This window comes from Anas platyrhynchos, chromosome 15, assembly GCF_047663525.1.
Source record: "Anas platyrhynchos isolate ZD024472 breed Pekin duck chromosome 15, IASCAAS_PekinDuck_T2T, whole genome shotgun sequence".
NCBI classification, from domain to species: domain Eukaryota; kingdom Metazoa; phylum Chordata; class Aves; order Anseriformes; family Anatidae; genus Anas; species Anas platyrhynchos.
The window spans coordinates 8,742,604-8,767,890 of record NC_092601.1 but is presented as its reverse complement, the minus strand read 5'-3'; the positions used below and the strand labels follow the sequence as shown (position 1 = coordinate 8,767,890).

Here is a 25,287-nt window from a genome sequence, read left to right as displayed (position 1 = left end):
AGAGGCGAGAACCTACAGAGGCTTCTGGTGCATAGAAATGTGAAACTTCGACAAAGCACCAGAAAAAGCAGCATGATCAGGTATGTAAGATTTGGGTCAAAGCACCCTCCCCATCCTGCTGCTACCTCTCCTTCCTGCATACAGAGCCCCAGGACTGTCACCACCTTTCAGCACCTTCGATGGGCACGAGCACAAAGGATTAGTTTACACTCCAAAAACAGAAATTTTGTTTGATTGTTTAGTCATAAATCTGTCATGGCAAAAAATCAGCACCTCAAGGGCTGCTGGGTTTCCCAGAGGACTCCCAGGACTGGAGAGGTTAAAGACATCTCAGATGCTTCACGACCATCTTGGAGTAAGCATCCTCTGCTTCTGACTGCATCAGATTTTGTAAGCTCACATTCAGCTCAGGTGCTCTATCAACAGACACTATTTTTAGCCACCGTATCAGTGAGCACCAGGTGACCATCCTGCAGGCTGATGCACTCACCTGCAGTACGTTAGCCCGAGAGAACCACAGGTTTTCATTCTTCACTGTTCATGAAACACGCTGCACCGCAAAGGTCTAGCTATGGAGCCACACCGTATCGCTCCTTTCACGTGCCCTACATTCGCATCAGAGCTTTGTACAATACCCAGTATTCTTTCCTGTGTATTTACCCTGATTTTGATGGCAAAGGATCTTAAATCTACTTGGAAGAGAAGATTATTGTCTAGTCTACAAAGCACATAGCTGAACTTCACCTGTGTTGTCTACTTCCAGGAGCAAAGCCTTGTGTGTTTACCTGTGCCACCTTTGCTGCTGGCTTCCAGTCTGGACAATTTAAGGATATTCATTGCATGATTAAGGAACTCCAGCATATCAAAAGGCAAGATGCCATCTAGGTCTTACCAGGAATAGAGGCACGACCTGCAGCCTCTAGCTGAGCAATACAACTATCAGGGATGTAGAAGGTGGCTCCTTGTTCTCAGTGCCCCTTAAACTGTCACATTAATTCCTCTTCTGCATCTGAATAAAAATGGAATTTCAGGCAACGTTAATAAAACACCTAAAATGACACCTCATGCAGCAGACCCTTTTCATTCCTCTTTGCACAGCCAGGCTTTCTTTTGCTTACTGAGCTCATGGTGTTCAGGGAAAGAGCTGGAGGTTATCCTGTCCAGCACAGCGTCCCAACATTAAACCAAATCCAGTTTCAGAATCTTAATCTGGCAATTTAAGGATAAGGTAAACAAATGTCACAGCTGCCTCATGGCACCAGCTGAGAAAATAAAAGAATTCTTGTAAACCAATTTGCATGGTGTAAACCTGATGCACAGAGGGAAATCTCACATGCTATTTTCTAACAGAATTCAAGGGTGGAGATTCTCCTGTTTTCCTTCCACACTCTGCTACAACCTACTGTTTTCACAGCCCTCTCTACCCACCACTGTCCAGTACCCAGTGCTCTGAAGAACACAGCAGCATCTGACAAGAGAAGAACCATGAAATCACCTTCTGGAAGGCACAAAGACCAACAAAGTAAGAGGAAAAGAGAAGAGTGGAGCGATTTGGAAAAGAGGAATTTATTCATCATAAACACAGGTCAGCAAGACATGCGATTTATCCCAGAGAAGAGACAAGAACCCTGGAGACTTTCCAGAAGGCCATACACTGGAAAGCTGTGCTCCACACACTGGAATACTGTTTCCCAGTTGCTTTTTCTCTAAAGCGAGACAAGGATGAACTTGATTATTCAGCAGCTCAGTGATCTTTTCTGCCACGGGAACGTACTGACATGTTCCACCAACAGGATCTGCCTGCTAATGGCAGCAATCTATCTCCACGCCACCTAAGTTCTCCTGCCTGGTCAGAAGTCAAAGTTTCTTCACAAATTAATGGATTTTGCCAGGGCTTGTTCAGAGCACAATGGTGCACAAGAAATCGTTCTTCAGTGGATGGGAATATACTCAGAGAGCTAACTGGGACTTCACAGACCTAACTGGGACTCTTGCTGTTTTGGGAAAGGACATTTCTAGAAACAGTGTGAAACAAGGGTCTCTAGGCTTGTGTCAGAAATTTAAGCATATCGTTTTAGCAGCAATCTCTGGATTTTGCTCTCACTAAGAACACTGCACTTTGAACAGGCTGATGACATGATGTAGTAACTACAACTGGCTCCTGCCCAGGCAGTGAAGGTTGGAAGTCCCCTGCATCCTCCCTAGCCACCTGCCAGGTGAGCCCCTCACTGAACAGTGCCAGCAAGCAGATGCTGCAATAGCTGACAGAGCAACCGCACTTGAGGAAAGAGATATCAGCACAGAGTTCATCCTTCAGTTTTCCAGGGCTCAGTTTTTCTCCAGGATTTTTGTGAGGAGTTCGTTCAGCCGGCTCACCATTGGTCTGGGATCTTCGTTCAGTCCTGCTGCTATCATGGCATTCTCATAAATCTGAGAAAGAGAAGAACACATTAAATAAGCAGCAGGAGGAAGGTGAATGAGAGCTGGGGAGGAAATGAATGTCACACTCCAGGAGTTGCATGCTGACAAAAAGCATGTCTTCTATGCAGCCTGGTAGCAAAACACATTGGCCACAAGCAGCAGAAATACACAGAATGGGAAACACAGAATAATGAATCCAGCCTGCTAAAAGGGCTCCACCCTGCTCCCTGCCACACACGGTCTGCAAGCTGGCTCTGGGGAGGATGGTGGTGCCTTTGCAGGCCTGGCTCTCACCTGATCAAGTAACATTTGGGCCAGATCAGGCTGATTGTCCTTCAGCTCGTTAAGTTTCTTAATCAGAGCATGCCTGTAAGAGTAAGAAAGATCCATACTAAGATTTAGCTTTTTTAGATGTATGAGTTTTTTTTTTCCCTCCAGAATAAGCATCTAAGCCAAGGCGGGACAGAAAATGTTCTAACTAAAGGCCAAGACAGCTCCACCTTTCTTGCTCCTGTTCCAGGGGCTTCCCTCTTCTCTCCCATCCCGACCCTATAACCCCTACAATCCTCAGAGGGCTGGACACAGTGTGGGTGTGTGGCTCATGTCCACCACACTATGCAGCCACACAGATCGAGGCACTGTAGCACACACTACACTTAATGGGGAGAGTTCTGCTAACCTAGGGGCTTTAAGTTGCCTCCTCTCTGCTTCCACCCCAGCAGGAATGCAGTGCTTAGCACTGGTATTGCCACCCCTTACCCTGTGTTGATCTCTAGGGTGGGCTGCAGCAGCTGGGCACGCTCCTCTTGGGTCTTGGCCAGCTGCTGCATGCGAAGGAAGTGTCGGGCAGCCCCCATCTCGAGCACAGTGATCATGGCAGGGTGGGTGTCCAGCCGTGTAGTCACCTGGGGCAAAAACAGCAATCAGTGCTGAGATGGAAACACACAATTCAGAGGTGGGTGAGGTTAAAGGACTCAGTCACCAAGCCTCTGCACAACTTGTCCACACCCCAGAAGAGCTGCGTAAGCAGGCAGGAGAGCTGGGGTCCCAACTGCCCCTACATAACCTAAAGTAGGGCCTGGTAAAATGGGCTTTGCTCATTACACATTAAGTGGTTCTTCCCATCGCCACAGTGACCACCCAAATGACAAATACCAGCGTTCACACCATTTACAGACAGGATGCACAGAAAATGATTTTTCTCATACAGTCCAAAGTAAAGCCCGTGGCAGGAGACCTCCAGTCAACCAGTGCCTTCACTTCCTAGGCTATGATCTCCGTGGATCTTCTGTACTCAGTCACCCAGGCACAGAACACCTACCTTAACATCAGTGACTCGAGAGCCTAAGACATTTCTCATCCAGGCCATCAAATCCCCAGCCTCTCTCTCTGTCAGACGTTCTGCAGCTAGCAGAAGAAAAAGGGCACATCTGATCAGTGGACAGTGAGCTTTACTCCTGATTTCAGTCCATTTCACACTTTCATTTACTTGCTATATTGTGAAAATGGGAATGCAGCACCACTCAGCACACCCTCCGTGCATCCCCTCATCCCAGACCATGACATGCCCGCAGAGGGCAGGCTCTTTCCCTGCCAATGCCTGCCTCCCTCTGTCAGGGCACCAGGTGTGTGTCTGTTTTTAAAGCTCCATGTATGACATACCATCTGCTTAAATTAGCAAATGTCTTAAACTTTGATCTACAGCAGCATGTGCGACGAAAGGGATCTGCAAGAAGTACAAGCTGCCTCCGCCCGTGAGAACTGCAGGATGGAAAGGAGCGCTCTTGCTCATGGACTCAGGAACTGCAAGAGTACTGGAAGAGGCACACGCAGGGCGGCAGGACTGCATGCAGCAGGAAAGGCCAGGGGGACCTCACGATACCTGGGCGACTCTCCTCAAAATTCTCTTCCTTATAGTGATCAACAACAATGTCCGTCTCCACCGAGATCAGCTTCTTCTTGTCAAACTCCCGGAGGTGCAAGAGTGTCAGCTCATCAAATTGCTCATAGCAGAACAGGACCTGTGCCAAAAAAGTAGATGATAACACGTTGTTACCACGGATGGCAGGGCTGCAACTGGACAAGTTCTTCCCCAGCAAGGGAAGCTGGGAACCAGCACTGACTCCAGTCCTGAAAGGGCCACCTGCCTGCAGAAGACTCCTACAACAACGCAGTTACCAGCACTGCACAGCAACTCCTAGGCTCCTGCTCCAGGGTTCAAAGGCAATTAACAGATGTCAGAAGCAGCAGAAACATCTAGATACCTGCACAAGCACTAACCTGCCTGCACAGGGTGCTACACGTCCTTCCTGGCCCCATGCTGCACTAGGCAGTCTGAGTGGAGACAGGGGGATACGAAGATGGGGACTGTCACAGGGCTCAATGCCCTGCTCAACTCCAAGATCTAGCTGAGCCCCGGGCTCTGGTGCAGTGTCCTGAGCACAGCACACTGCTCACCTACCTCCATGTCCTTCTTCTTCATGGCCTCAAAGTACGGGGAGTGCTCGGCCAGGTGCCGGTTGGGTGCACACAGGTAGTAGATGTTTCTGCTCCCTGCCTTCATGCGGGAGGCGTACTCGGTCAGGCTGGTCAGCTGGCCCGCGGGCAAGGCAGATGATTCGTAACGCAGCAGCTTCGCAATGTCCTCCTGAAAGAAACGTGCTCTTGTGAGCTGGAGGCAGGCCACTACAGCTCTACCTGATCACTCCCAGTTCCAGGACCTCTATTTGCAATGGGCAGGCCTGTTTGCAGTTTGTACTTTGCAAAAGGGCTCAGAGGATTCCGGGTCCCACCTTTCCTGCTCCAGATATTATGGAATGACCTAGACGGGATGTAGGCCAAGCTCTCCTGGAAGTGGGAATCCAGCCTGAAGACAACAGCAGGGGTAAAGCCCTACTTTATCACCTGCTGTAGTTCACATTCTATCAGTGAGGGCTGACAACAAGTGTGGGTACAGAGACTCTGCAGTGTCCTGAACCAGAGCGGGGAACAGCACCCCGTCAAAAAACATCAGTTCAGGCAAGGTGCACTAGAGCATCCATAGGTCGTCAGACCCAGAACAAGAGTTAGAGGTATGTAAGATTCAGAGAAGCAGCAATGTCCCTCATCCCAGGTCATAGCAGGACTCTTTGCCATTAGCTGCAGTGTATCAGGACTGCTGGTACCTTCACATCCTGCTCTGCTATCGTGACAATCCCCTCTCTCATGAATACTCCATAGTCCTCAAAGAATTTGGCATATTTCTCAGGCTCCTTCTTGCTCTGGTCAACGAAGAACTTTATCAATCTCTTCTGCAAAACATCTCGGAGTTTCCTGCAGCAAGAACAAGCCTTTTTAAAGACAGCTGCTAGACCAAGACAAGCGAACATCTCCCCATGCAGTGTTTCAGTGATGTGTTTGGAAACAAGAGGAAAAAGAAGAAACTCCGGGGCCACTGTCTCCTTTTCCCCAAGGCTCTGCATTTGTTCTTTGTACCTCAGTCAAGAGAAGTCAAAAGCTGGAGAGAGAGCCAGGGCTGCTCTACAAACACAAGGCTAAAGCTCAAATCTTCAGTGACTTAGTGACACTGCAGTACCTAACCAAATGTGCCCAGGACCCTCACCGCACTCCCACAGCTACCCCGAAACACAGGAAGGAAGCAGCTCTAAAAGGGTTACACTGGGAGGGCCCCTTTCCGATGGCCTCAAAATCCAGTGAAGCGGCAGGGTTATTCTGATGACTACAGTGGAGCTCAAAGCATTTTAAGCAGCCGCTGGATACAAGTTAGCCATTAAACCTAACAAGGTAACAGCAGAACCAAAATGCATTAAGAGCCTGCTCTTATCCTTGTGTATCAAGTTCCAGCGGTAGATGTTCAAGAGGCAGGCCCGAAGCACAAAAATTAAGATCCAGGGGCATTTTATTTTATTTTTTTTGAGGAGACTGGCCTGTTGGTGGTCAGCTTCCCTAGGCTTCAGAACCAAATGAAAACCCTGCTGGTTTGCACTCAGCATTTGACAAGTATCTGTGAGAGCATGGCAGAGCTTTGAAGGAATTCTGGAGGCAACAGTTACAAGACGCTGTTTCAAGGCCTACATGGTGACACTAAGGTAGGGAACAGCTTCCTAGCACTGCCTTACTGTTCGGTTTTGTTTTCCAAACCACCTGGTGGTGGAGATCAGACACATTAAATAGCGAATCCACTGTTACTACAATTGACCAGAGGCACCAAAAGGCAGCCTAGGGCACAAATTGCACATGGCCAAGGAGGAAACAGCAAATTGTATGACAGCACACTGGTTACACATCTTGAGATGTGACCAACATGGCTGCGAAACTACACCCTGTGTTCACGTTACAGACCAAAGAAATTCTCAAGCATGGGAACGCTGCAGCTTGCTTACATCCCTGTAATGATGTACAACCCTCTGCCTACCCCACAATGCCCCCTCCTCAACCAGCAAGAAGCCACACGAGCCTCAGCCTCTTACCTGATAAGGGCACTTTCTTGCAGAAGCTCCCTGCTGAGGTTCAGAGGTATATCCTCGCTGTCCACAACACCTGGAACACAGAGCGACCCTTGACCAGCGATGCATACACAGGAGCCAGGCTCAGGAAGCAGCCCCTCCCCTAGCCCCCCTGGTAGCCACGCTCCACAGCCCAGTGCTCCTGCTCCCAGCACACACCTCTGAGGAAGCGCAGCCATTTAGGCAGGATGTCGGCAGCCTTGGTTTGGATGAGAATTTTGCGGCTGTAGAGGGCGACGCTGGAACCCAGTTCCCTGCTGATGTCGAACATGGATGGTTTCTGCAGGAACAAGAGGCGAAGCTAACACCAGCACTGTGCAGGGTGCTCACCCATCAGCTGCACACAGCAATCCAGTACTGAGTCCAGCAGGAGCTGAAATCTTGGCTGTCTTCCCTAGGGACCTACCTGAGCCTCCTCCACCCCTCTCATGGCCCAGTACCCCCACCATTACCCTGTAGCACCCAACCCACTGCAGAGATGCCACGCTGGATGCTCCTCCTCGCAATTCTGCCTAAGGAGCAGTCCCTTTCTCTCCTCCTCAGAGGAACTGGGCAGATGTCCCACTGCACGTACTTGCTCGGGCACATAGAAGATGCTGCGGATGTTGAGGGGAGCATCGGTCTTGTAGTGCAGGACATAGCGGGGCTTGTCGTAAGCCTGAGCTATGAAGCGGTAGAACTCTTCATGCTGCCACTCACCGATGTCCTTGGGGTCCAGCATCCAGAGTGCCTGCGGAGGAGCAGGGAGATGAGTCCCCATCAGCCCTCATCACCCATGGCCTCACAGCACAAAGCTGCTCTTCCAGAGTTGTATTTTTCCCTCCAGGGTGCCTGAGCGAGGAAACGTCATCTTTCAAACAGACACACTCTCTGCACAGCAGGAGGGCAGTGGGGTGTAGTAATATTCACACACTAACAAATTACTGCCACTCAGGTGACCTCTGGTCACCTTCCATGCAGGAACTCTTGTCCTGCAGCACATCTAAGGCAGATTTGTTCAGCCCAAAACAAAAGGGGTTTGGCTAACCTCCGTTACTTGACACGTGTCCCTGGCCAAGAGCATCCCAGACAATTACCACAGCTCAGCTGACTGGCAGTCCTGGTCAAGCATCTCAGGGCTCAGACCAACAAGCAGAAGAAAAGCGAAAGTTTAAGAGTGCCTATTCCAACCCACCTGTCCCCACAATGGGAGTCCCATCCCACTGCAAGGTCTGCTGCCTGCCTGTGAAGCAGGTCCTCTGTTATCTGTTTTCTGCTGATGTATTTTGGAGCATTTCAGGAGTTGCTTCGTGAACCAATTGGCCAGCTGTGCTTCAGCAGCAGTTTCACACATCAACACATGAGTTAGAGTCATGAGCTCCAGACCATGTCTTTCCCTGTGGCCATGCTTTCCACCTGCTGCTGCTCTGAACCCCGCAGGTGCCCAGCGTTCTCTGGAGCACTTAGCCCAGTGCTCACACCACATTTACATTCTCAGTACCTCAACACAAGATTAGCATCTAGCAAAGTTTTGGGAGGTTCTGCCTATTTAACAAACACTGGGACCAATTAACGAACTCTTGTTTCCAGCTGGATGAAGACTACTGCACTTAGCACAACTCTTTGCCACTCAAGCCCTAAATACTCAAATATTTAAGTACTTAAGTAATATTTATGTACTAAAACATTTAAGTACATCGAATGACAGGTGTGATCGATCACCCTGGGCAGTGCAGACATCCAGCCCACCCTCAACCTACCAGTCCAAGGGATTCAGGGCTCTGGCAACCCTGCTGTGCTTCTGTATTCCTTCAAGCTGCTTTTGCCTCAGAGCATTGTTACACAAGCAGCTTCCTTACATTTCCAGCACACACAAGCGTCCTGGAGGGTTTGCAGGATCACAGGTAGGATTAGGGACTCAAGTGGGTACTAAGGTGCTTCATAGCAGCTGTTGGTAGGTAAAGTCCTGCTTTCCCAGAGTCTTACTTGTAGCTACAGCTATCACAGGCAGGATGGAAAAGCCTCTAATTCTATGCTGTCAGCTACATGGCAAGCATTCAAGATCTTATCTAGTAAAACCCACAGTAGGGATCTAACTACAGCTCTGTTTACAGTGAACTGATGTTGATGTGTGGAAAAATGGGGAAAAAGATCCCAGATAAAGAAGAGGCTTGAAACAGGAGCACAGTGAGAATAAAGCTGTTGCCATATCCCAATGGAGAAAACACTTTCTGATATAAAGATAAAAGTACACGACTCCATTAAGCACATTTCACCCCTTGCTCTAGTACTGCTCTTCTCTAGGGAGTGTTTGCTATTGATTGTGAGGTAGGAAGACCAAACAGCTGTCTAAATTAAAAAACTAGAAATAGATTTAAGGGAAACAGCTAGAAAGCCTTTGGAGCAGAAATGCTATTATTGTAGGAATCCAAATAAATAACAGCCACTAATAACACCAATTGCAGAACATTAGGTAAATTAACATGATAAAATATTTAAGTACATCCTTGAAAGCTTGCACATTCGGTGCCACTTCCCAGGAAAAAACAAACACACAGACACTCTGTACCTACTCTCTTAAGTGAGGAAGGTTTAACCAACCAGAAAATGAGACGCTGGAGGAAAAACAATTCATAGATTTTTATTTTAAAGATAACTACTTTCACCTAGGAGATCTCCTGCAACTGGGCCAGAACTTCTGACTAAGGTGGATCTGGCTGTATCATTTTCAGTGGTCAGAAAATATCAGTGTTTAAAAAAATGCAATTAAATTAAAATTTTTCATTAAAAAGAAATTAAAAAAAATAAGACAGTGAGCTGAGACAAAACAAAACTCAAGTGTCCACCAGCCCTGGCTATCCCACAGCAAAGGGCAAGAAGAACTGCAGCAAGAGGTGTCAGCACACTACTGACGTGAGCAAACCCTACACCACTAACACATCACCTGGCTTAAACAGTTAGAAGTAGCATTAAAAGCACTGAGACAATCATTCTGATTAGGGAAGAATCCAGAAGGTATCTGTAAATAAAAACTGCTTTGTCAACCCGCAGGCATTCCCTCCAACAAACGCCAATAGGCAGTACCAGACATGATTTATGCCAGATTACCTCCTCTTGTTTTAATTAACTTGTCACTAAAGGGTCTGTGATATTCTGGACAATCCTTCTGTGACTGCCAGAGACAGCAGCAGCAGCTTTATTGTGCTCCTGTCTCCGGTGGAAGATTACAATGGTTCATCTCCACCAGCAACCTGCCTGTGGCCCTCCTGCTTACCTGCAACGTGTTAATTCGTCTCCCGTTGAGGTACAGCGGGAAGCTGATGAAGTTGCTGTATTTTGTCACCACCTCTGGAATGGAAAGAGGACATCAAAGAGTCATGTTTGTGAAAACAACAGAGTAAGAATTTCTTCAATAACAGCATGTAACACGTGCCACAGGAGAGCACGGACACTGTACATTAACCTCCCACTTGTGGGGAACCAACAGACCCCGTGCATCCCCTCAGCGGGTAGCAGCGTTTCCCTCCTCCGCTCACCCTTGACGCGGTCTTCATTGGCAAATTCCTTGCAGTCTTCTTTGAGGTGTATAATAATCTTAGTCCCAGTTCTGACACCAGAAGCTTCCGCAATCTCAAACATTCCTGAACTAGGATTAGAAACAGAAGCCAAGTCAGCTTGTGCCTCACATACAGCCATGATGAGACATGAAAATATGTAATTAAACTGACAGCATGCACCAAGAGGAAAAGGCAAAAAAATCTCAAATGTTTGAATGCTCTCTGTGCCTTCGAGAAGGCCCCCAGATAACACATCTGTCTTCCTACGATACCCTGAACCCCTCTCTCTACAGACACCAACAGCCTCTGCAGGAAAACTTCAAACAAACTTCAGCTTGCATAGGCCCAACATTCAGCCTCTCCCCTACATTTGACAATTCTGATTTGTGGGCCCACGCTCACACCTCTGCTGGGCAGCAGTACCTGGCTGCAGTGCAAAGCAGCTGTGCCCTGGGGAAGGCAGGGTTCTGGGTGACTGCTCCTATTCTGCTGCTGAGCGAGTGCCACTGAGAGCACTGACCTAGAGAGAGACAGGCCAGCCTTCAAAGCGTTCAGCAGTACAGACTGCAGTACACGGCAGCTTGTTGGCATCCCAAGACAGGCTGATGTCTCAGTTACAAGTTTTTTTTTCAAGAATTTAAATAACTTGGTAACTAGAATCATAGAAGTACTTCAGTTCTAGGGGATTTTAATGGGATGCAGAGCTTCTCATCCCCAGGAGCTCCAATTTCAACAGGGTCCAGCACAGCACAGCTTTGCCATCACAGGTGTTTGCAGCTTGGAAGCAAGAAGCAAAGGCTGAGCGCACAGACCCAGCCCACAGAAGACACGTGCCTACAGAGCCACAGCACTGCACCAGCCCTGCCTACCAGGGGTGCCCTCGAGCAAAAAGCCAAGGAACTAGACCAAAGACAGTAAATTTCTCTCTCTAGTCTGGAGTGCTGCTAAGAGAAATGCCTGCCAGCAGGGAAGGAACAGGAGAGGCAGGTACTGTCTTTGCCCACAACATGCCTGCTCTGACAAAGCAAGTTCGTCTGCGGTTGTTCACCCTGGCACATTTGGCCACGCTTCCTTGCTGTGTATAATCTGAGCAGGATCTAAACCAGTAAGCCCAGTCATGAAAGACCACACAAGCCCTGTCTTGCTCCACTCAGCTTTCAGTTTGTGCCTGATCTGGATGCAGCCCCTGCACATTTCCACCCCTTTCTGCAGCCTTACCCGTCTGAGGACCAGTGGTAGCCCGGGCTCCCCGGCTCTGCCGACTGTGAGAACACCTCCACTTTATCAGCAACCATGAAGGCCGAGTAGAAACCCACTCCAAACTGGCCGATGATTTTACTACTGGCTTCCGCTTGGCTCTGCAGAGCATCTAGAAATGCCTGGGGGAAAAAAGGAGGAGACATAAACCAGTGCACGAACTCTGGGACTGCTGTGGGGCTGTGACCTGTCCTGTGTGCACTGATGCAGCCCTACAGCAGGCACCATGGGCCTGGCCGCTCAGCACCCTCTTCCCACACCTCTGTCAGCACTCAGGAGGGTGCCTGAGGACAGGGTTTCTCCCTGAGGACAGGGGTTTCTCCCTAAGGGAACACACCTGTGGAAAAGGGGAGCATCACCCAGGGCAACACTCGCTGCAGGGAGCAGTGAAGGAGAACAACAAGGGCTCGGTCAACAAGGAACGAGCAACCTCAGAGTAGTGACTTGGGAGAAAAAAAGGTAAATATGACAGTTTGCCAGCACGAGGACACAGCTGCTGCCCTCCTGGACGCAGCGTGAATGCCAAATGAGCATGTGCCCCTCCGTAATGATGGCCTGGGGAGGAAGGCACTGACTTGTGGGAGCGAGGGCAGGCAGGTGCAGCAGCATTACACACGGGGGCCATTAGTGCTGCTTCGGCACCACCGGCCTCCCTGGCACACAGCAGAGACCATTAAGAGGCAGAAGACTCCACAGGAAGGTTTCACCTTCCAAGAGGGGTGTATTTCACAGCTGGGCTGGGGGCCAAGGGAAGAGACAACGAGAAGTTACTGGGAGAACAAGAGAGACTGTAACTGGAGAAGGCTTCCCGAAGGGGAGGAAGGGGTAACGTCACCACTTACCTTTGAGCCCGATCGAGCAATGGTACCAAGGTTAGAAACAAGCTCCTCCTGGGTCATCCCAATACCTGTGTCCTGAAAAAAAAACAAACAGCAGTAGCAGCTGAAATACCAGTAGAGAACTGCTGTAGCAACCAGCACCCAAGCAGCTCCTACCTCTGCCCAGGGCTCTCACCCAGCCGCCGAGCAGTAAATGCAACAGCAGCAGGCTTCCAGCTGGGACTGCACCTGCACAGAGGCAGGACAGCAGGCACAGAAGGGACAGGGCTCTAAGGGGCAGCCACAGCTGTCTTGTGGCTATAAGCCATTAAGAAGTTTAGAAACTCAAGCGTTATATGGAGAGAAAACAGAAATGTGCCAAGACTGGCTGGCGTCTGCACCGCTAACATGACACACAGTGTGCCAGTGCTGGGAGGAGATCTCGAGCCAGGTCACAGCCTCCCTGTGTATGCACGAGGCAGCCTCTGCTCCTCGGCAAGCACAGAGGGGAGCGAGGAGCAAGAGCAGCAGCTCATTTCCAGCCTGCAGGTAGGGAACTGATGCCCTCACCCCAGGAGTCAGAGGCAAAGCAGCAAATCCCTTAAATTTCAGGTAGTGCAGACCCTTGGCTCCACGCCCTGCTTTCGCTGGTCTCCTCCTGCCTGCTCTTTCTCATCCCCTCTCCCCCTCACGTTGTGCTCCACAGAACTTGAGCATGAAGCTGTCGGTGTCCAGAGCCAAGAGCCTGAGAGCTGGGCACTGCGGTGCCCCCGGGAACAACCTAACCCCAGCTGGAAACACAGCGCCCAGGCCACCCTCAGTGCCCAGCCCAGGCTTCGAAGGCACGGCTTCATCTTCTCCCCAGTTTATACATGAATTCACACTCCTGTGTGCAGAAAAAACAACTCCCTGCTGCTAGCGCGTGCCCCTCAGGCAGCAAACCCTGCAGCCCCATCCAGAGAAGGCTGCGGCACAGCTCAGACTAGGCTGCAACTTCAGTAGTTGTCACAACACGTTTGCACGACCCCAAGGCAGCACGGAGAGCAAAACCCAGCTAGGAACGGCCGCATCCTCACACAGGACCCCAACAAAAACCTTTCCCACTCACAGCCAGGGTTCAGACTTGGTCCACGTGCACCTTCCAAAGAAGCCAAGTACAAGCTAGTGGCCTCTGCAATGCGACTTCTGAAAGGAAGGAGCCATTCCTCCTCCCCAAATCCAGCAGTTTCTTCTCTACCTGCCAGAAACATCCCGAGAAGCCACCCTGACAGGTTCTCTGAGCCACTCGGTGAGGCGGTGGCAGCGTGAAAATGATGCATGTGAAAGGTGATCCTTGCTCAGGGGAAGGGCTCGGCTCTGCTCACGTACCTGTGCGTGCAGCTGTCAGAGCTGACAGCTCCCTGCGTGTCCCAGAGCGTGCTGACACGCTCTGAGTGCTGCTGGTGGCAATTTGGCTGGCTGGAGTCAGCAAAACGAGCTTGAGCAGAACCAACTGCTGCTAGGTGGCTCGGAGGTGGGATGCCACGGAGATTTCTGGCACAGCACGCTTCTACCGCCCATGTGGGGCACTCAGTGGGCTCATTTACTAGAAAATAAGATGGCATTAAAAATACCTGTACCTATCTTTTGGTCTAGTATTTAACTCCACTGAATGATCAAACTGTGGTCAACTTGTGAGGTTGCTGAGTGAAGTGCCACGTGGACAAGATGTTTTTCTGCATCCCCACAAGGCACAGCACAGCAACACCTTCCACGTGATTAAACACGGTAAGGCCAGTCACGGGCATCCTGGCTAAGGGGGAAGATGGTAGGTAAAAATCCCAACAGTGGGAGATGAAAAGCCAGGAGAAACAAACAGAGTATGGCAAAATCTCAGGAATCTGACATGGTCCCTTCCCCCAGGGAAGGAAAGGCCAGAAAAAAAAAAAAAAAAAAAAGATGTTTTCAGCATCTGGTTCAGGTTTCCTTCATGCCAGACCCTGCACAGAACTCTTAACTCCTCTGATCCATGCCTTTTTATAGCACAGAGTGTCATTCCCAAATTCCAGCATGTTAAAAAAAATATCCCTACCCTGTGAATATATTTGGCTATTGAATTCAGAGCTCCCTGCCAAACGTACTGCAAAATGCTTAAGGACAGTTCCTAGAGACCAGGTCGATGAGGGTGAATTGCAGTGAACAAAGAGAGCCCGGCTGCAAACACCGCCCGACACCGGCAGGGGAAGCAGAAAGCGGGCCCCGAGGTGGCCGACCCCAGGCCCTGCCTCAGCAGGCACCTCCAGGCAGGAAAAACCTGGATGGGAACACCACCAAGACTCCAACTGCTCGTGCAGCACACGCATTCCCTGCAGCTGTCCTTCTCGGCTCCTTTCACCAGACGGTGCCGTGCTGGGGCGCAGCGCTGGGAGCAGAACGGGCCCAATTCTGCACTGCCCGGCCCACGAGCAGCCAGCCTGGGCCCGGCTGACACGGGTGCCTTGGGCAGGAAGCACCCTGTGGTCCCACGGTGATTTATGAGCACTTTCTGTCGGCGATCAGCCAGCCTGGCTGCAAGGACTGCTGTTGCTTCACCACCAGCGCTGCGACTTCACTTCCCCTGCAGAGCGCTTCGAGCCCTCTCTTCATCCTACAGGAAGGTTTCTGCTAGCTGAGAGCAGCCACAGCAGAGCTTTTTGTGAAAGCACGAAGCCAACGGGACGCGGGGCCTCCACAAACAAGGAGAAGTGAGGGATACGTTCAAAGTTCAAAGCACACAACGCCACTCCACAGCTTCGCATAGAAACCAACTGCTGTAACGCGTGACACAGACCCAGGGCACTGACGCTTCGTTAGCTGGAGGCTAATTACAGAAGCCCTTCTGTTGCTCTGCTGAGTTATGATCTACTCACCTGGCCGAATTTCCCTTCTGGGACTTCTCAGGGTGCCCAGTTAACAGCCAGCCCCTGAGCTGTGCAGACCGGAGGCAGGAGCACTGCGGTCACCTTCTGAACTGCACATCTGAACAGAGCAATGCTGCCCCTGAAAACAACAGCAGCTGCACATTTGTTTTCAGCACTCTTTTCTTTTTACATGGAGACCTCCTAGATACAAAGTTGGACCGCACCGGACCTTTGTTCTTTCTCTGCACTTTGCTCCAAGCCTCCTGGTGCGGGTGCTGGAGGCGTGCAGAGCCCACCCTGCGCAGCTCCGGCTGGGTGACCGCCTGGCACGCAGCTCGGGGCTCCCACCACCACACACCTTCTGCTTGCTCAACAGCCCTGAGGAATTCTGTCATCCTCAAAAGACGTAAACGAACACCTTCGGCCCCACTACCCATCTCATCAAATCAATCTTGCATTCTTGTCAGACTTTTTAGTAAATTAGAAACGAACAGCACACAGTTACAGCAACAAATCTAGTTTAAGGTAACAAATCGCTTAGTTTAGCTGGTAAACGGGAACCTAGGTAAAGCATCATTATCTTTGCTCATTACCTGAGTCCAATTTAAGGTATTGCAGAGCCTCGTTACCCAAAACAATCCCTTAACTAAACAGTTTGCTGCCTTTGCCACAGCTGCATCTGAAAGAATGCTTGCAGCTAGATACACGTTAGAGCTACCGTGCCCTTCCCTTTGCTTTGTGGCAAAACAAAGCAAAACATTTCATTGCAAAATCTCGACGGGGCATCGGGGGAACATCAACTACCTTATAAAACAAGGACATGCTGCTTTCGCCAACTACCAAGATAATAAAATCCCCAAATGTCAGATTGACAACCATCCCCCCATTATTTTTATTAAACGCCTTGCTTAAGGAGACTGAAAACCCACACGACCAGGACAAGGGCCACACCAGAGCAGCATTCTGGTTCAGAACCCATAATGAACACATCTGCAGCAGCAATGAGGGGAGGAAACAGCACGCTAAAATTCATGCGTTCCAGTAGAAGGTAACCTTGCCTAATACATGGACTAAAGGCAGAGCCTGATGCTTTCTTTCCCTTCCAGTACCATCTATTCACATTAGCACATTATCCGCAACAATGCTGGGCATCACCACAGGCGCAGCCTCCACCCATCCAGGTCTCAACGCCTGCTGTTCAAGAAATTACTTCCTTTTATCCACTGTGAATTTCCCGTTTTTAAACGTGACGTGCTCTTATTCTGGCATGAAGAGAAAGAAAACAAAAGATTCTGCGCTTCGTTCTCTAGGCCACAGATTATTTGAGATGCATTTCTATGTCTGACTCCCCGGCATTCTTGTTAAAGATGATGCAACGACTGGAAGCTCAACCAACCCCTGCGATCAGAGCCACATTTCTGTAAGCTTCATTCCACCCGAGGCTTCCCCAGGCACAGAGAGCTTCACCCCACGTTTCTGTCCATGCCAGCACCCTCAAGCCCAAGCGGCAGCAGGATGCTGCAATGCTGCACGCCCTCAGGATGCAGCACGGTGGCACAGGGGGGCTGCCAGGAGGAGACCCAGCACGGAGCAGGGCCAGCTCTCCACCTGCACCACGCTCTGTTGGAGATGTGGGTGCACCTACACTGACCTGCTGAAGTCCAGAAGACACCTCAGGTCCTTATCAGAGCCTCAGGACAGCTCAGTCCTTGCTGCAGACCGTTTATAGCTCAGAAGCCAGGAGAGATCTGCTCACTGATCCAGGGAGCTGTTGCACGGTGCTGTGAGTGCTGTTTGCAGGCATCTGATCTCCTCCCAAACACAGAAAACTTGTTATTTCGAGGCTTTGCAAACACTGCTTTTGGATGATTGCAGGGGTGAGAAGAAAGCCCAGCACAGGGCACTGAGCAGCCCAAAATCTGGCAACAATTCCGCCACTACCCCTGTTAAAAGAGGAGGCACGCTCCCTCGTCCAGCAGCTCTGTGTGTGCTTCAGACAATTTCTGCTAAACCCTGCAGCCCCCCAGCTCACATGAGCACGGGGACAGGGTTATCAATCAGCAGGTGGAGCACTAGGGCAGGCGTGCAGCCACCCCAGAGCCTGGTGTTGTCACCACGCATGGATCCTGACACCAAGCTCTGTGGTCATGGGGCTTTGGGGTCTGCTCCCACCTCAGACACATCTGTACGGCCTCAGAGCAGACACAACGTTGGCAATGCTTAGGTAGCAGCCCCTGAACAAGGACTCCCAGTTCTCCTGGCAGAGAAGCAAGCAGAGCCGCCGTCACCTCACAGAGATGAACGTGGTCCTTCATGGGAACGGGATCATCCCTCCCCCGGGGATGTGCCTGTCAGAGGCCACCACACACCACAGCCCTGCCACTTCCCAAATGGTGAGGCACAAAGAGCTGCTGCGTGGTTTGGAACGGGAGAGGAGGCAAGATTCAGCGGACCCAGGGGCAGAGAGCAGCCTAAAGATCTGAGAACAAGGACCTAGGGGTCAGCGTGAGAACAGCACCTTTCTGGAAAAAAAACAGGGTGACCACTGCCAGAGGTGACACATGAGGGACCTGCTGATTCTGTTCCAGTGGGTCCTAGTGGGGACAAAACCCGAAACGTTGACTAAAACACATCCATCTCTGCCTCAATCACTGCGGGCAAGGTTTTTTTTCCACCTTTGCAGTCCTGAAAGGTAGGGAGATGTTCTGAGGCTTGCTCAAAGTAATCCTTAAATTCGGTACATTTCTTCAAGAGGTTATAAATAAACCTTTCACTGGAGGTAAGGAGCTTTAGGCACTGTTGAGAAGGCAAACCTATTAACAGAGATTGGAGCAGCGCTGCTCTCTCTCCCTTCTCAGAGCGCAGCACTGCTGCAGTTAGAGGCTCGCTCGTTTAGTCGCATTAGAGATGCACAGGCAACCAGATAGGGGGTTATAAAAAGCTAAATCCCTGAGAGCTCCAGTTGGGTGTGACGTCAAACACACGCTATCTGCGAGGTGGGCAAACAGGTCTCTTAGCCAAAGTGCCACCGCTTCCACAGTCAAGGACAAGAAGGGCAAGGCTGGATGGGGTCAGAAGCTGCGGGAAAAGGGAAAGAAAGAGCAAGGCAGGGGTGATAACCTGCTCGGGGCTAAGCGAGAGCTCATTAAGGAGTCAGTGTCACACAGCAGTCAGAAAAATGCAACCTTCAGGTGTGATAGGAAAAGCAAAGCCTCTGCACTACGACCCGAGGATGTTTGGGCTGATAATCATGTTGCCCACTAATGATCGCCAACTTCCCCATGGCAACTGCAGCCGCTTGTTCTGCAGAGAAACAAGTGTAAAATAACTGAGCAGCCTCTAACATCAAGTGCTTTTGTCCACGTGAAAAATAGCAGACCGTGTGCTTTGCCTGTGCCACATCCCTCCGGGAACTGCTCTAGTCATCCCTCACGTCTGCTGCTGTCTGCTTCATTCTCAGATCTCCCGAGAACAGGACAAAGTTACACTCTCACAAATGATGTTGGTCCACGAGGAAAGTTTTCAGTTTGCCATCTCTGCATTAATATATTTGCCATAAATGCACCAAGACTGAGCCTCAGCCTTCCATCCTGGACAACGGTCACCAACAAAAGCAACCAAAGTACAGACAGCAGCACCAGCTCCACCTGCCCTCACCACGCTGAGGCCCACAGGTGAACGTGTTTACAGATTCCCCCACTCCTGCTAAGCATTTTGTCACCAGCAGTGAACTAGAAGTGAGCCAGGACTGCAGAAAGGAGGACAGGCAGGTGCCATGGTGCTGCCACAATCCACAGTCCCTCCTGTGCTTTAGGGCAGAGCTTCAGCTGGCCTTGGCCTGCCCTAGAGCAGGAGGACATGGAGATGATCGGCAGCAGGACGCTCTGACCACCAGCCCAGTATCTCCCAGTAACCCAAGTGAGAGAGGTCTGCTGGCTCCCAGGCAACACAGACCTGAGGAGGGAAGAGAATTCCTACACAAAGGTCAGGATGGACCCAGACTCCCAACTTCACCACTGAAAAATATACACACAACCTAGGAGGTGCACTGAAAGGATACTGGGAGAAATGCTTCTGGTAGCTCCTAAAAGGAGAGGGAGGAGCAACGAATTTTCCTGTTAGGGAAGTTTGGGACAGATGAATTGGTAGTTTCTCATCAAATCCTGATCTTACAGCTTCATGACCCAGAGCCCAGCTGAGTACAGAACAATTCTTCAGGCAGGTTTGGGAATCCAAGGGGCTGCACTGCCACTCAGCTCCCACCACTCCTTCACAGGAGTGAGGCCAGTGGTGAGAGCAGCAGGGAGGAACATTCTCCTGTTGCTAAACGGAGGTACCTGGATAGTGATGGTTCCCTTTCCACCGTCCGTCTGCAGGTGGATCTCCATCTCTGGCAAGGCTTTCCCTTCTGCCATCAGCCGGTGACGCAGTTTCTCCAGCGCATCGCTGCCGTTGGAGATCAGCTCCCGGATAAATACCTGGGGAAGAGACAACCTGACACTGCAGCCTGGCCTTCTGCACTGCACAGGGCTCTCAGAGCCCAGGAGCTCATTGTCAACCCACAAACTAAATCCCAGCGTGCTACAAGAACTGCCTTTCCCCATTATCTGCCAGGAGAATGGTTTGTCTGAACTCACTAACAAAGCACAGAGCCTCTGAAGCCCACAGAGGAACCTTGGCCATACTTTTCAGATTTTCAAGGTGGCTTAGAAAAGACCATTCAAGAAAGGGTGGGATATGAATAGCACAGGATTTACTGTGAAACAGAGCAGGTATTCTTCCAGCTCAACAGCTGTGAATATAACCCTTGACAGAGACAGGACTTGGCTCGCAGTTCTGCCAGCGCTGGGGCAGGTGGCAGATGCCCTACCTCCTTTTCTGAGTACAAGGAACGGGCAACGATGTCCAGCAGTTTCTTCGTTTCAGCCTGAAACTCATGCTTGGAGGCCGCACCTGGAATCAAACCAGAAACACTTATTTAAGGTACCTCACTGGGGTTGTCATGGGAAATCTGGCAAATCTGCATTCTTACCACATACCTCAGCTTCCCAGGAGTGAGAGTGTGAAGTGAGACAGGACACAGGCAGCTGTGGCCTCCAAAGAGATGACAACAAGAGTGCCACTTACACACCTCTATGCTGCAGCACGCTTTGCCAAGCAGATGCTTGGCCTCTGCACCTCCACTCCTTGCATACAAACCTCAAGACAGGCACAGACTGCAGTGCCTGCACGTTGGTCACCACGTCCAGGCTGTGGTCAGGTAGCCAGGAGGGAAAGATTCCCCTTGCTCCTCACGTGTGGCCCCGTGTGATCCCCAGGCACCCTGTGAAGTGCCCCCATGCCATACAGCCTGCCTTCTGTACCCTTCCTTGAGTCCACCTGCACGTGCCCAGCTCTAGGAGCTCTGCAGCCAGCTGGTTTTCCTCAGGCCAAACAACGCTCTGAGCCTTACACAGAAAAAGCCAGACTCAAACGTCTCTGTGGGACTGGCAGGGCCAGCACATTTACACCTATTTATGCAAGTGGGTGGCTGTGCCCTGGAAGAGAATTTTCCTCAGAAAGACTAAAACGCCACAATACTGCAGCTGAGAGACCATCCTTGGCTTTTTAAAGATAGCATTTCTCCTGCTAGAGGCTTTAGAGAACCCTAAAGCAATACAGGGAGAGCCACAGGTCACACACCCGCCAGGCCTGGCTGGTAAGCACCTACATTCCCTGGGGACAGAGCCTAAGCTGGGGCATGGACAGCAGCAGGAGCAGTGCATCAACCCTACCGGGAGCTTCACAGCCTGGCAGTCACAGCAATACCTGCCAGGAAAGCCACAAGAGCACAGAGTTAAGATGCTATTTCTGTGCTCAAATAACTCATGCAGTTTTGCTTTAAAGCACCTCTCTCTGGAGATGTGCAAGGCAATTCATTCTAATCCAAGTGCTGACAACAGGATTCTCATTAGAGCTTCACAGTCCACAGCAATGTCCTGGGCAGAAGCTGTTTTGGGGACAAAAAGCCTCTTTTCAGGCAAACTCTAGTGCCTGTGAAGCCTCTACACATATGCATGACAGTCAACTGCCTGGCTAACCTCACAGATGCAACTTGTTCCCGCAGTCTTGATGGCCTCATTTCTTATTAAAGGCCATTCTATTTGCATGCTCCAGTTTGGGGCGGGTGATGGGGCAACACAGATTGTCTGCGATCTGCTGGCTAGGATGGGACAACCACAACCCACACCTCCTCCAGAAACACCACCCCAGAGGGCTCACCCTCAAGGTCAGGGCACAGCTATGCCCGGCCAAGGCTTTGACATTGTCCTGGCTTTGTCTGCAGCTCGAGAGTGCTCCCACGGGACAGCAGTGTCCGTGCCCACCTTTGACGTTCTCTGTGTTGCTGATGATGGTGTGCAGGGGCTCCTCTTCCTTGCTCTCTGCTGTCTGCGTGCTGTATGTCCGGCCAGCAGAAACGCAGGTGGCAGGAACGCTGTGCCGGAGGCTCCAACAACGGAGGATTTCCCTTGGGAGGCATGCTGGGCCTCTTGCTAGAAGATACAATTCAGGACGTTTCAGTAAAAGACACAAGGATCAGACGCAAAAGGAGCCCTCTTTAAAGGCCCCGTTTCAGTAGTCCCGTGGGGAATGACACTGGCCAAGCAAGACTGAAGGTCCCTCGTGACACTTGCCATTCCCCTCCGGGAAGTTGCTGCCCCAGCCTGTCCCCTCTGAATCTGAAGTCTAGCCAGAATATGGCAACGTGTGACTTTCACAGTGAATTAACTGGTGAGAAAGAGGCATTCTGCTGCTTCCACTGGTGTTACCTTCTCTGGAAGCTACACTAATGCATCAAGCAGACCGCTCAGCACCAAAATCCTTCTGCTCGCTTTCATCCCACCAGCAGCAACTTTACGAGCTCACTCCCTTACCTCCGAACAGCTCCAGCCAGCCCTGCTAGGCCCCTGTGAGCAGCTCCTTTGTGGCAGTAAATACCTGGCTGTCACAGCACAGGGACGGCATCCTCCAGCCAAGCAGCACGTGGAAGACGAGGGAGCCAGGGAATGGCACAAGCCCCGTTAAGGGCTGGGATTCCCTTTCGCCCTCCTTCCAGCCCTCACCTCACGGTGCCCAGGTGAACTAAGCCTTCATTCTGTGGGGAGATGAAACTAAAGCCAAACCTGGACACCTAAAAACTGTTTACAGTGCTACAGAGCTCGTCCCAAAGCCAGTTGCTCAGTGCGCTGTGTCTCAGGGGCAGCTCACACAGCCTGGGCCCCAGGGACAGCCCGGGGGGCACAGACCCACCGGTCCTGGGGATAGGGCTGGGGTGGCCTTCCCCGACCTCACAAGGAACACAGCCAAACCGGGCTGTTGTGTGGGGGACAGGTGACCAGGAGGGGAGAAAATGGATAAGCAACAAACGTGGCTGGAGGCAGTGACAAGCCCAGGCTTTTGTTTAAAGACTCATTTTGTGCTCGCAGGCAGGGGAAGGAGGCAAGCTCCGCACCCTAGGGCTGCCAAAGGCATGCCTTCAGGGTGTCACTGCTTTAGACAAAGGGGTACAAAAAAAAACCACTAACAGCAGACAGAACTGGGAGCCACTTGCACGGTGAGTCCTCACAGCACAACCATGAGCATTTTGGACACCGCTGGTTTGGTTTGGCCGCACGCAGCCCTGGGGCACAGCTGGCACGGGGACACTCAGCTCTGCTGGGGACACTCAGCTCTCCTCCGCCTGCCCCAGCCTCAGCACAGCTCTGGGCAACGCTGGCACCCGGCCCTTCTGGCCCTACCTCGCATCCTCCAGCCCGTCTGGGAGGCCTCAGGCTCTGTCCACAAGTACCCACAGCCCCTGCCCACCCACCGTGGCAGGCACTGGCAGCTCCTGCCCCAGCAGCGGGGGCTCTGCCGCTCCATCCTGGGCTCTCCCTCATGGCAAGAGGGCAACAAGGCCGCAGAGCCACCACCGAGGCCACTCCTGGGCCAGAAGTGCCTGCAGGACCCGCAGCCATTCGCATTTTTTATCTATTCATTTTTTGCCTCCCTACCTCTGCAGCACAACAAATTAATTATTTTAAAGGCGTTTTTCGATCCGTGCCACGTTTGGCCTCACCCCCCCTAACTAAGGGCCCGTCCCGCGCCAGGCAGAGCCCCGGCCCCATTTCCCACCCGTTTCCGTCCCGTGCCGGGCCTGCAGGCGGGGGGCTCCGGGCAGCCCCGGCCACAAACCGCGCCCCCCCCTCACCGCGGCTACCGAGGAAGCCTCCCGGGACAGCGGGGACAAGCGGCACCCCCGTGCTCCCCTCCCGGCCCCGGGGGCTGCTCCCGGCGGGGCCCCGCTCACCTGCGGCCCCCCGCGGCCCGGCCCCGGCCCCGATCCCGTCCCCGGTCCCGGCCGCGGCTCGCAGCAGGGCCCCGAGGCGCCTCCCCCCCCGCGCCGCCGCCGCCGCCGCCATGCCGCCAGCTCCCGGTGCGGCGCGAGGCGATGGCGTCATGAGGCGGGCGTGACGTCATCCCCGAGGGGAGTCCCCCCCCCCCCCCCCCCCCCCCCCCCCCCCCCCCCCCCCCTCCCGGTACCTGCTGCTGCGGCTCCCGGTGGAGGCCTCTTCGTGCTCAGCCCCGCAGCGCCTGCCCTAAGGGGGCCCGGGGAGGGGGGGGAGCACCGGGGGTGCCCCCCGGCTGCACGGAACGCGCGGGCGGCCCCTGAGCGCCGCTCCCAGGGGGGCTGGGGGCACGGGGCAGGGCAGCGAGGTTCAGGCCTGAGCGCCGCCTTTCCCTTCGTTTCCTTCGTTTGTTCGCCAGGGTTTGGGCTCAGCCACCGTGAAGATCCTCCACCAGGCTCCAGCTCCTCTGCGGTGAAGTCCTGTGGTCCTCAGGTGCTGCTCCTCACGGCCAGGGCCACCCCCAGGAAGCACCGGCAGGGCCCTGAAGTAGCAGACGTCCGTCCAGGCTTCAAATATGCTGAGATTCGTACCAACATCCAAAGGAAACCGGACCAACACCTCTCTATGGGGCCGCAGGGGCTGTACTCCAAGCCCGGCCTCTGTTTGCATTTCTCTTCAGCTTTGCTTCACTTCTCTCCCTAAAATACCCGCTCCTCTCTGGAACAGCTGCTCCAGCGAGCTGGGATTATCCAGTCTAAACCTACCCCTTGCCATGTGCCTGCAGCATACATCAGGTTGCAGTTAAAACACTCCAGTATTCGCTTCCCACCAGGTCTCTTTTCACTCTTCCCCAGGAAGCAGAGCCCAGGTGAGCTGCAGCCCGGCAGCTCTCTGCTCCGTACAAGACCCAGCTTATTGCAATGGGGCAGCCGTGCCAACACTTCTTTAAAATGGATGCTAAAGGTATTAACGAGATCGGGTGCGGTTATCTTAACCTCAGGCATCAGGCTCTGCTGATCCTAGCGGGCACCAGCCAACTGGAAGCATCCTTCAATCCAAGCAGTTTTACCAGCTTTTATTAGAAACACCAGCACATTTCAAGTTTCCTCTTTTTGATCACAAATATAGTATTTTTCCTCTTTTTAAGTACACAGCATGAGACACAGCATCAGGGCTTTCCATCTTTTTTTTTTTTTTTTTACAGCAATTTCTTTTGGACAAGCTTTGGGTTAGTGTTCACTGACCTCACCCCAGCCCCCAATTTTGACATCTTGAATTGCTGAAGACAGTTGCATGGGCAGATGAATCCAATGGTGGTGCAAAAGGTACAATAGTTAAAGGTTGGCAAGAAAAGTTTAAGCAGAGGCTCTGTAGTTAAGAACGGAGTAGCGCTGCAGCGCAATACTGTTTTGAGGGCACGGGGACAAAAGTTCTCCTTTCAAGAGAGAAACCATGTGCTCTTCTCACCCCATCCTCCCCCAGCCCCGATCCTAAAAACACGA

General features: G+C 51.9%; 1 protein-coding gene across 1 annotated transcript; it reads right to left on the bottom strand.

The window, feature by feature from the left end:
• Nucleotides 1-1,546: 1,546 nt before the first annotated feature.
• Nucleotides 1,547-23,905, bottom strand: TRAP1 (TNF receptor associated protein 1). Its single transcript, XM_027468854.3, has 18 exons — nt 23,746-23,905; nt 21,782-21,949; nt 20,287-20,369; nt 19,754-19,894; nt 12,562-12,633; nt 11,681-11,841; nt 10,442-10,551; nt 10,180-10,253; nt 7,501-7,656; nt 7,086-7,206; nt 6,891-6,960; nt 5,586-5,733; nt 4,883-5,068; nt 4,304-4,442; nt 3,743-3,828; nt 3,181-3,326; nt 2,716-2,788; nt 1,547-2,430 (listed from the first exon to the last, which is right to left on the bottom strand). Exons 1-18 carry the CDS (start codon nt 23,894-23,896, stop codon nt 2,329-2,331), a joined length of 2,187 nt encoding a protein of 728 aa, XP_027324655.3. The 5' UTR covers nt 23,897-23,905; the 3' UTR covers nt 1,547-2,328.
• Nucleotides 23,906-25,287: the final 1,382 nt, after the last annotated feature.

What these genes read in the sequence shown, in the direction of transcription:
- TRAP1 (XM_027468854.3), bottom strand. Translation starts at nt 23,896, where the DNA reads ATGACGCCATCGCCTCGCGCCGCACCGGGAGCTGGCGGCATGGCGGCG. An exon ending in AGGGAACCATCACTATCCAG is followed by an intron (nt 12,634 to 19,753) that starts GTACCTCCGTTT and finishes TTTTTTTTTCAG; the next exon opens with GACACAGGTATTGGGATGAC. An exon ending in ACCCTAGAGATCAACACAGG is followed by an intron (nt 2,789 to 3,180) that starts GTAAGGGGTGGC and finishes TTACTCTTACAG; the next exon opens with GCATGCTCTGATTAAGAAAC.